Genomic DNA, 12,246 nt, shown 5'->3' with positions numbered 1-12,246 from the left:
AGTTTTAATTCAATCAAAAAGGCCTTTGAAGTGGTATTGCCCCAAAGAACAACCAAAAGTGTGTACAATTTACACTTGCTGGTTTTAATAATTGAAATCTGCACCCTCATTATTATTATTATTATTTTTACTTATTTAAGCATATTGCCATAGATTCCTAATAAGTTAATTTAATCCACCATAATACAGTAAAGTGAAAATTGGGTCATGCCATAGAGCAGATGAACTGTCCCCTTAAAAGAGGTGTTCCCTGAAGTCTCTAGTGTTAAAGTAGATGAACTGTCCCCTTAAAAGGGGTGTTCCCTGAAGTCTCTAGTGTTAAAGTAGATGAACTGTCCCCTTAAAAGGGGTGTTCCCTGAAGTCTCTAGTGTTAAAGTAGATGAACTGTCCCCTTAAAAGAGGTGTTCCCTTAAGTCTCTAGTGTTAAAGTAGATGAACTGCCCCTTAAAAAAAGGTGTTCCCTGAAGTCTCTAGTGTTAAAGTAGATGAACTGTCCCCTTAAAAGAGGTGTTCCCCGAAGTCTCTAGTGTTAAAGTAGATGAACTGTCCCCTTAAAAGGGGTGTTCCCCGAAGTCTCTAGTGTTAAAAAATATATTGCCCCTTATTCGTTTCAAAGTAATTGTCCCCTTACTGTATTCAAAGGAGAGGTTCTACTGTAGTATAGATTGTCCAATTTTATAATGTTCAATACTCAGTTTCCCTCTGGGATAAGTCTGTATTTTGTGAGTGCGGAACAGGTTAAAACTCCTCCTTGTACCCTGTCCCTTAAGTGTCCCTTTAAATACATATCCCTGGGCACTTCAAACAGTTGCACAGAATATTAATATCAATCTGCTGGAGGGGCGCAAACAATATACTAAAAAGTGTAAATAATACTTATATGAACTTACCGCTATGTTAATTAGCAAATCTTTAATACTCTGACCACAATTTATTTTATATTTATTGTGTACATCTCATACAGTACATATCTAAAGTCTAACAGTGGACCTAAGGACCCATGTAGGCCAGCAGTGCTTTAACTTCCATACATGTATACTATTATCAAAATAAATGAATTTTAACGTCAAGAAAAGTAATTGTATTTACAAAGGCATGGGCAGACAGGCTACTGTATCTATGGTAAATCAAGTTAACAAAGTAAATTTGAAACAACCTGTGAAATACAATACAGGTGTTCTTTTTGTACTAAAACCAGTTTCATTACAAGTTTAATTTTCTTTAGAGAGAAATATCTTTGTCCAACTAATGGATATATTTAATCTAAGATTTAAACGACTTTGTTTTGAATGAACAGAAACTGTCAAAGGACAATAAAGAATATGTTGTACGACTGCAATATCCGTTCTTTGATGTTTAATAAGCCGGTCGCATAATGAATACAACAAAGAATACACAATATCTGAAATTGACTGTTAAAGAATATTGAACTTGGGTTCTTTTCAAGTTGTAACCTAGTATAAGATCAATGACATTTGGGTATTCATTCATTCTTCATATTATTTAAAGTATTTTAATAGTACTTTTAATATAATAGGTGTATTGGTGTACTTTAGCCTATTGGAAAGTTATACCAGTTTTGTTTTGTTTCTCACTATAAGCTCATTTTAACTGAACCCATCTACTACTAGTGTTTGTGAGAATGCAACATAAACATGTGAACTAAAATATCATCTGCACTTTTTAGTTTTTTTAACCTCTATTAAGGGGACACTTTCAGGACCAAACAAAGTGTCACTTTGGGACCATTCAGGCTTATAGTTTTTTGTTTGTTTTTTTTAAACCATATTTAATGAGGGTGATCCATCCAGCTATTGCTGATCATTAGGGACCCTCAGAGGTTCACAAGACAAACATATACAAGATGCTCTACATAAACAAAGTCTTATTACAAGTCTTTGGGAGTGGAGTAATAGTTCAAATAAGAAGTTAAGAATACTTAATAAAGAACATCAATATAAAATTAGGGCTCTACTGTACCTGTACAGAAGTATGTGATGTTATGCAAGTGCGTGTAAGGTTCTCAAAAACTGTAAGCGAGGGCTTTGAAACACAGAATGTGACACTTTACACATACTGTACCATGTCAAGGAGTGACAATGGGTCCTTTCCTGTTAAGTTTCAATTTCTAATCCTCTGGGAAGGGGGTGGGGGTTGTGTCTCCTGTGTTCTGTATATCAGGTTGAACCATCAATAATTGGGATTTTGACACATCCTATAGGTAATTACTATAAATCTACCTGATGATGACCTAAATATTTATTGCCAAGACAAATTATAAAACAATTCTATTATCTATCCAAAAATGATTTTTATATAATTGCACATGAATTCTTACATTTTTTCTTTCTTCCACAAAAGTGGTCTTTTGTTCCTCTAGCATGGCCTGTTTTTGGTTCATGTTTATGGTGTCTAATATCCACTGATCTTTTATATATAATATGCGCTGAGTGACCCTCTTTAGTTGTGTAATTTCTTGCATCAGCCATGTGCTTTGGTAATGGTTCAATCAAGTAATCAGTGTCATTTGTTCGTATTAGGCCAGTCTAAAGAAAATTAAATAACGAAACACATTTTTATATATTGTATGTACAGTACAGTTTAGTTTCCAGTCTAAGTAGACACCTTGAACACAAAAGCAAATCAAGCAAGAGGATTGGTTCTCATCTAGTATAAAAACAATTTATGGGCAGACATAGATGTAGTTGTTGTGCAGAGAGTATGGACATCCACCATCAAAGTCTTCCACCTAGCTACTAACTACAGTATTTACAGTTACTTTTACATCCATTTTTCTATAAATAAAGATTACTTTATCTTGATTTAAAGATCATGGGAACTTTAGGACAACAACATTTTGTATTAAAAAAGTGGATGAAGCTTAATTACTAACTAAATAAAATCAAATCATGGTTTATTTTTAAATTATCCAGAATAATGCAATAAAATATGGTTTTATGGAGTTTATTAAAGGCAGATTATAAAATATATACAATTGGTGTTAATACAGTTACTTCCATTCCTAGTACGCTATCATAAAAGCAAAGGAAATGAGAGAAAATTGGAGTAATCGGTACAATCTGTTAGTGAGTGATGGCCGACTGTGCTGTTAACAATGCGCAAATGAAAGCTTCCGATGATACTAATAGACTGCAAAATCTCAGAGATAAGATGGGATGATAATATTTAAACAGATAGTCAACTGTCATTGGTAATGAATCCAGGGTAGCTTTTGTCTGATGTTATACAGAGACAGGCCTGTACTTTAAAATAGAATTTATTACAAATAGTTTTAAGCTAGCTGGTGTTGGAGGATGGCACTTTCCTAAAGCAGAATTTTCAGAATATTAGGAACTCTCTCAAAATGTTCCAAGTACGTAAAATTTGTGAACCAGTCTAACAAACATGTTTCTTTACAGATAAAAACTATATTCTGAATTCCTAGTCATTTCATTTATTTTAATAACTAATAACAATAAACTAGAGGAGCCTAAAAGAAAAGCTTTCCATATGAGTATGGTCAGATATTTATTTAAACGCTCAGATGCTGAGACAGACTATCCTTGGTAAGGTTGACACTGGATAAAAGCTGATAAGTGGTCCAAGTCATTCCCTGTATCTTTGCGTTTACAAGACATTGGTACAGTGGGTGCTTCATAATCATATGTTGAAAATATAAAATATGGTTTACTATTATTATAATATATTTCTATTATATCTATATAACATACAATGTCCCAAATACTTTGTGACAGGGAATGAAAGTCCAAGTTCTCTAGGTCTTGTCTCTACAAATCTGACTCAATGTTATTTCTATATCTGTCAACTTTAAAAGAAGTATAGCACATGAAGGTCATTCTATTAACCTATTGTAAGTAGCAACAAAAATATATACACAAAATTTTGTTGTTCAAAAGAAAATATCTTGTCAAAGCATGATTATAAAGTAACAGTGAATTTTTCTATAACTGCATATCAAAAAAGAATAACTTATCCACACCATACAAGAGTGCTATGAAAGAGTGTAGTATAAACATTGTTCATTATGTTTCATTAATGTTTATTAAGTATAGGCAGTTAACCTTATCCTGTATATAAGTGGTATATTTCCTACAGCACAACCTAAATAATATTTTTCAGGCTAAAACTAATAATCTTAATTAAGATGTGATGTGTTTTTTTTAACATCGTTCAAAAGGATTACCACAAATTACATCCAGGGCTTGATTTGGAAGGATGGGGTTAATTTACAAAGTAGCCACACCTCTGTCACATGATGACTTCATTTTAATTTTCTGTCATACTCTCATCTGCCTAATATCTACCAATCAAAATCTGGGATTAAAGTATTATAGCAAGTATTACTGCGGAAACTGAAGATTTTTTCCAGGAGCATTTAATGACAGAAAAGTTCATAAAATAAAAATCACACAAAACTGGTTTACATCGGGAAAATTTAGACAGTTAGCCTGAGGCAGTTTTCAATAAAACTGTTTTCATACATTCCCACAATTGAAGTCTTGCTGTATAAAAACAATATAGAAGAAAGGCATAAAATCATTTTTTTCACTTCTTGGAAAGTGTTACCTTTTTTAAAAAGATAGTGTCATTTTAAAACAATATCTGTTCTTTAATTAAATGTTTAAAATTTGTTTCCACGAATGATTAAATCTTCCATTTTAAGATTTACATTATGTATTTCACAAATTATTATTAAAATATAAAATTATCAATTTATAATGATGAACTTTAAGTCTATTAATCAAATAATATATATATATATTTTTTATTTCTTTCATATGGCCTTGTTTCAAAATAAAGATTATTAAATATGTAGTATCATACATTACCATGATATGAAAAATAAACAATTTCTACAAGATACCTCATTGATTTTTTTATGCAAACCTGACTCATCAATATGAAAGAAAGCAGTATACAGTAGTGAGCATATGAGTCACACATCATATTACAAAATGTAACTGTAAAGTGTCAAACAATAGCTATAACTGCCAAATGTAAAACAAATAAACAAAGACTTATCTTCTGTAATATATTGTTATATTACATAGCCTATGTAAATACGTGAACGTGATTGGTTGAAACTGCATCACATGACTACCGCTGCGAGGATCGTAAATCGTATATATCCTCGAGTACGATGATATTGACCGAGTAATTTTCGCGTAATTATCGTGTCCCCTGTCATTAAACATATAAAATCCAGCAAATTCTCGAGTACGATGATATTGACTGTGTAATTTTCGTGTGGCAACACTCGCGTTTGCCGATAAATAAACAAAAGTCATCACTGGGTCTTGAACTCGCGATGAAATTGTCACTCCATCACAAGACAACGCTTCATGCGCTGCGCCACGGAACTTGCTTGAAGAAATTAATCAACAAATTATTTAAACTATGCATACATAGCGCCCTAATTTGTTATTAGTCCTCCCTAGATGTGATGAAAGACCGTTTGTGATTGGTTAATACTCACAGTAGTAATCGACGGCTCGATCGAATTATTATTTATTCGGCCTACCTGATAATTTTATTATTATTATTAATTTAGGCTTATTGATAGAAATTCTTCTGTTATTTTATTGCCATTAATTAGTAATTATCTGTATATTATTCTTCGAAAGGTAAGGTGTCTGGGCAGCTTGTTTACATACAATACAAAAAGGAGGCCTAGCCTAGCTACCCGACCCAGCAGATATTCTACTTGTTGTTGGCTATGTAATATAACAGATATCGCCTTTTATATCGGTAAAATATAAGATTAGACATCCCCTCGGGAATGATATTAAGTTCTCTGGAATTATATATTTCCTCGAACATAATATCATTCCCTCGGGGATGTCAAATCTTATATTTAACCTCTAAGCAGTCAATATCTGTATAATATTAAATTATATTATATTCAAAATTATTATATCATTATTAAAAGTAGAAAGATTAAACCAGACCAGGTATGGAAAACATTATAATTGAAGGTTATGTAAAGTTGAACCACCTAAACAAATTTTACACAATGAAGTTTCTTCATTATTTTAAAGATTACAATCGGTTTAAAATAATAATAATAAATGGCTGGGATAAACTGTATACGCATTTAAACGTGATTAACCCTGAATAGGTAAATTGTATTCCAGCCAAAATACTAGTCTCCCAGCCTACAAGCACCAGAACCCATTCAAACTCTACTTTTTTCTTTTGTTCCATTATTATATATTATGAATAACTATCGTCCTATCACAGACTGTTTTTTAGTGATAGAAACATTTTTGGTTACATAATCCTTTGATAATTGGTCAGCTCCACTGAAACTTATCAAGTCTTGATTGATAATTGATCAGCTCCACTGAAACTTATCAAGTCTTGATTGATAATTGGTCAGCTCCACTGAAACTTATCAATTCTTGATTTATAATTGCTCAGCTCTACTGAAACTGATCAAGTCTTGATTGATAATTGATCAGCTCTACTGAAACTGATCAATTCTTGATTGATAATTGATCAGCTCCACTGAAACTTATCAATGCTTGATTTATAGTTGCTCAGCTCTACTGAAACTGATCAAGTCTTGATTGATAATTGATCAGCTCTACTGAAACTGATCAAGTCTTGATTGATAATTGATCAGCTCTACTGAAACTGATCAAGTCTTGATTGATAATTGGTCAGCTCCACTGAAACTTATCAATTCTTGATTTATAATTGCTCAGCTCTACTGAAACTGATCAAGTCTTGATTGATAATTGATCAGCTCTACTGAAACTGATCAATTCTTGATTGATAATTGATCAGCTCTACTGAAACTGATCAAGTCTTGATTGATAATTGGTCAGCTCCACTGAAACTTATCAATTCTTGATTTATAATTGCTCAGCTCTACTGAAACTGATCAAGTCTTGATTTATAATTGATCAGCTCTACTGAAACTGATCAATTCTTGATTGATAATTGATCAGCTCCACTGAAACTTATCAATGCTTGATTTATAGTTGCTCAGCTCTACTGAAACTGATCAATTCTTGATTGATAATTGGTCAGCTCCACTGAAACTTATCAATTCTTGATTTATAATTGCTCAGCTCTACTGAAACTGATCAAGTCTTGATTGATAATTGATCAGCTCTACTGAAACTTATCAATTCTTGATTGATAATTGATCAGCTCCAACTGGAGTAACATTCAATGAGAAGATAATTATTGAGAGGAAAACAGATGTGACGCCTTTTTTCAATTATCGTTATTTAAAAGAACTGAATATTAACTTAACTTTTATTGCAACACTTCATTACAAATAATTTTTGACATGAAAGGATAGGTATTAAGTGCTTGAGTGTTGGCCTAGGGGTGATGTTTTGACTATTGGTGCCTAATGAAGGATGCAACTCGAAAATGACCGGTTTCTTTTAGGCCTAGGGGTGATACCACGGATAGTGGTGCCTAGACTAGAGTAATACAAAGACATGGAAGGATTTCCTTAATTGATACCAGTTGCATGGAAGCTCCATATGTTATTCATCAAACATTCTGTATCATCCAACTGATAGTGTTCATTTCAATCAATTCTAATTACATTTTTTAATATTCTCTCTATCACTAAATCACTAAATTATGTTGTTAATGTTTTATAAATCTGCCTATAATTATAATTACTCTTTCAGAATCTATATATTTTGTCAACACTGATCAATTATCAATCTAGAATTGATCAGTTTCAGTAGAGCTGATCAATTATCAATCAAGACTTGATCAGTTTCAGTAGAGCTGATCAATTATCAATCAATAATTAATCAGTATATTTGGAGCTGATTCTAATGTGATTTTTAGGATAAACTCAAATACACACAATTACAAGAAAAAAACAGAAATAAGCCCATTGCTTCAAATTCTTTTTGAAGAGATTAAGTATAAGCCTGCTAAATCATGGCATTAATCTAAATATGAGAATCTAGGGTACAATAGAGAAAAAGTTATTAGTTATTTCAAATATTAACTATAAGCCAAAATAGTCCACTTTAGCAGTATTAGAGTGTAAATATCTGAAAGAAAGAATTAGTCAAAGTGTCTACTAAAGTCACAAAAATTGTTATATTGGATAGGAACAATAGAAAAGGATCTGAAAATCCCATGGAAAACCATGCACTTAAAGCTCAAATAAACCTGCTTTTGTTTTGCTTCAATCATTGCAAAATAAAATGAAAAACTATCTATAAAGTCAACTTATTCTGTTCTATAATTATAAATTGTTCTTTAATTGCAAATTGATAATTTACCAAAATTGTCAAATGCTTTTATGATGTTTATGTTGCAAAACATTTTTGTTAAATAAATGACAAACTTAAAAAGAATATAATCATGACTTCCTACTCATTCTAAACTGTTTAATTTTTAAATTAGGAAAGAATATAAAGAGTGTGTTAGAATGGAAACATTGCAGATGTACTGTAAATAATTATAAGAAAATCTGCACTGTAAGGATTTCAACAATTTGACCATACATGTCCGAATAAGGGTCAAATTAAGGGTCAAATTATAGAATTTTGCAAAAGTGCACATGGTTATTAATATTAAGGGCATCATTGGGCAGGGAGATAATATTGGTCAGTGATATTGAAGATGAGCATATCCTATCAAACTTGTCAAGTGGGAATTAAAGGCTTAGACAGGAGTGTTTTGGGTGTTCACTGGGTGACTGATGGCGTCACAATATTGACAGCTACTGGATATGTCGTCTTGCGTTATAATCCACAGGTTCAGTTTAGCAGTCAGAATATAGACAGTTGGATTCCATAAGAAATCCCGATCCCTGATGACAGAAATTGAACTTTGGAGATACACTCATGTCCCTGTGGGTACCCGGGGCTGTGTCACTGAAAGTGTTGTTATGTCATACACTCATGTCCCAGTGGGTACCCATGGCTTTATCACTATCACTAAAAGCGTTGTTATATCATTTATTTTTCTAGGTTACCGGTACAACATATTTCCTTTTTAATAGTAAAATCAAGACATATTTTCATAAATGTATTTTCATTATACATGACATTCTGTACAGGAAATTAACTGTTTTGTAAATAATTTTAATAATTAAATTTTCATTTTATTACTATCTTATTACACAGAACTGCTTTATGTTTTTCAGTAGTAAATAAATATTCCTATGATCTAAATTTGTTATGTTTTTAGGGAATATTTGATTTTTAAAATAGGTGTTAAAAATAAGCAACAGGTCTACTTTGAATACTATATGGGTGTTTCTTGATTAGGGTATGGTTGTTATAGTAGTGTGTTATATATATACATATTAATTATTATATATACTTCAATTGTAGGGGAAGGGGTTCTACTGTATATAGGTTTTCTGTTGATTGTTCTAAATCATTTAATAAAAAAAGAAGTAATTACATGGCCTGATAACTTGATTAAATGATGGCGACAAAAACCTAAATCCATTATAACCTTACAAGTTTCCTCAATAAATTAATTGGATAATCTCAATTAATGCAATAAAAATTCCTCAAAAAAGCTTCCAATTAATATATTGACTGTAGGGTAATTTATTTGACTGTAGACCATGATCCATATCAAAGGCACGGATAGAAATAACAGCCATCCAATACAAACAGAACTGTGTACTGTACAGTAAATTTTACCAACATAATATTATAATAATATATTATCAAACTCAATATTACAATTAAAGTTGATCTTTTTATTCTATGCTAAGAGAGTAATGGGCAAATAATTTCATGAGATGAAAATAACAATTTTTGCAATTTACTTTCAACGAGTGGCTACCCCTTTCCAGATGGCAGACATCCACTTGGATGGACACAGTGTAGACAGAGCAACACTACAGGTTGATTTTTTTCGAATGTAAAGTCAATAGCCTTGTGTTGCACATTATGTTACACAACAAGAATATACACTCTGAGTTTAATAGTATGTCTATTGAACATCATGTGACCCATAATCATCCAATCAAATGACAAGAATCTACTCAGGGTGGTGTTTTATAATATGGAGTATTACATTATGGATGTAATGCAATGAAACTGACATAAAGTAAGGCTGAATTTGGGATAGCCATATTGTAAGGAAACTTTCCATGGATTGGACACATTTTTATTTTTGAGGAGTTTTCAATTTATCACTTAAAAAGATCTTTGTACTATATTATTGATATGGCCACACCCACTTTACATTAGCAGAAATCACATGATTAATTTGTTTCAGACTGCTTATTTTCCTGATGAGACTATGAAATACCAATTTTAATTTGATAATACAATTTTTAAAATATATTAAGGAACAAACATTTCCTTGAAAAACAAACCAAAAACCGCAAAATAAAAGTCACATGTTCTATTTATAAGATATAAGTCTGTCAATTCTTCCCTGTCAAACTACATATTCTACCACAAACTGTCATTCACCTAAATTCCTAGAAAAAACAAAACTGAACGGAAGAATGCAAAAGTTTCATTGTATCTATAGGAGATACTGTATGTACAGTGTATGAAAAAAATTCATTCAAGTCTGTAACAGGACAGTTACAGGGGCATAATGTTTTATTTAAATGGGAACTTAATACTGTATGTCTTTGTAGTCTTTCAGCCTAGATTTCTCCACCAAAAAGGTGGAATAAAGGGAGGGTTGTTTGAATGCTCAAACCCAGACTTATCATTGGCTCTTGAATGTACAGTGTCATACAACAACAATAAATAACAACTACTAAAAAATTAAATAAAGATGGTAATACTAGTTTGAGAAACTGTAAGATAACATAATTACTATTATCATGTTGATATATATACGTTTGCGGTACACCACATATGTTAGTTATGAAAAGAACTGTTGAGTTTCTCGACGTCTCAATCAATATGCTTTGATCATCCTCACGAGTGAGAATGCAGAAAGTCCAGGAAAAGCATATTGATCGAAACATCAAGAAACTCAACAGTTATTTTCAGAACTAACATATGTGGTGGACCGCAAACTATATCAACATTTGATTTCGCCATGCAAACCTTCAAACAATATATTACTATTATTATATTAACAGAAATATTATTATTTTATTTATACTGACAACACTAAATCCCTACACTCCAAAAACCATCCCGAGGCAGTAAAAATCCATCCTGTCTCCGACTGCAGGTCAGTGAGTGAACCCTTGGCTAATGGCATATATAGGCTAATAGAAGTCTAGGCCGGAATGAAAGCTCTCATAAGTAATTGTGACAAGGGTATATTCTGCTTGCGGGTGGGTTGTCCAATAAAAACAAAACTTAGCTTGGCTTTAGTAGCCAATAGCAATAATCATTTTTTAACAAGGAAATCATTTATAATCATGTACATATTATGATATTGTAATATATTATGTAAATAATATGAAAATTGCATAAACTTTACTTTTTGAACTCAATATAATTCCAGAATGAATTACTTTAATAATTTATAGGAAATAAACTTGCTGAAATTCTGATCTGAAATGATGTTTTGTAAAGTTTTCTAATAAACTGGGCTTTTTACGAAACACACGTTTTGATCCAACCATTGTGTGGTTAGTGTCACTTTGTGGCATCACTAATGACATGATGATGATGATCTGACAGAAGAGCACAGTTGGGCATTAAGACTCTTTCACACATATAATAAGATGTTCTCAACTACTGCAATATTACAATCTCACAGCTCTGTGTAAAAGGGGCTTTAAAACAAAGAGCTTGATTGGGTACAATGAGACAAGAACATCTTTCTCTAGAGTATACAACTTAAAATGATAATCACATTGTTCTCAGACAACACCATTTGTTTAGAATTATACACCTGTGTGACTTGGAATAAATTGGTAATGTCCCCAAGCCTCACCCCGTTCCCCCGACAAACTTATCAGCCACATTCCCTTTATACAATCACTTAACATCAATTTACATCTAATTCTTATCATAAATACCTCTTCCTTTGCACAATCTCTCTTTGTTTACCAATCAGACATGAACCTTATCAAGTTAATAGCATGTTCAATGTCATTATTATAATATATAATAGTGCGTAACCTATAAAGGCTATTTCAATTGTAAGCTTTTATAAGTAAACAATAAGGCTTTATATTATTTTTATTGTTTTTCGTAGGGTCAACAAACAATTCTTTTTCTAGTCTTGACTCAGTCAACTTGGGGACTACTGAAAAATAGTTTTGCCTCATAAACAATACTTTTTCTATT

General features: G+C 31.8%; 1 protein-coding gene across 3 annotated transcripts in view; it reads right to left on the bottom strand.

The window, feature by feature from the left end:
- Positions 1-12,246, bottom strand: part of LOC140057469 (A disintegrin and metalloproteinase with thrombospondin motifs 18-like) — a 72,011-nt gene that overhangs the window by 33,308 nt on the left and 26,457 nt on the right. For all 3 annotated transcript variants that reach the window (XM_072103142.1, XM_072103143.1, XM_072103144.1), the window contains exon 4: positions 2,340-2,547. In XM_072103142.1, the coding sequence (XP_071959243.1) occupies positions 2,340-2,547 (208 nt within the window). The remainder of the gene's footprint in view (positions 1-2,339; positions 2,548-12,246) is intronic.

This window comes from Antedon mediterranea, chromosome 8 (genome assembly GCF_964355755.1).
Source record: "Antedon mediterranea chromosome 8, ecAntMedi1.1, whole genome shotgun sequence".
Lineage (NCBI taxonomy): Eukaryota > Metazoa > Echinodermata > Crinoidea > Comatulida > Antedonidae > Antedon > Antedon mediterranea.
The sequence above is the reverse complement of the archived record's forward strand: the minus strand, read 5'-3'. Positions and strand labels throughout refer to the sequence as shown.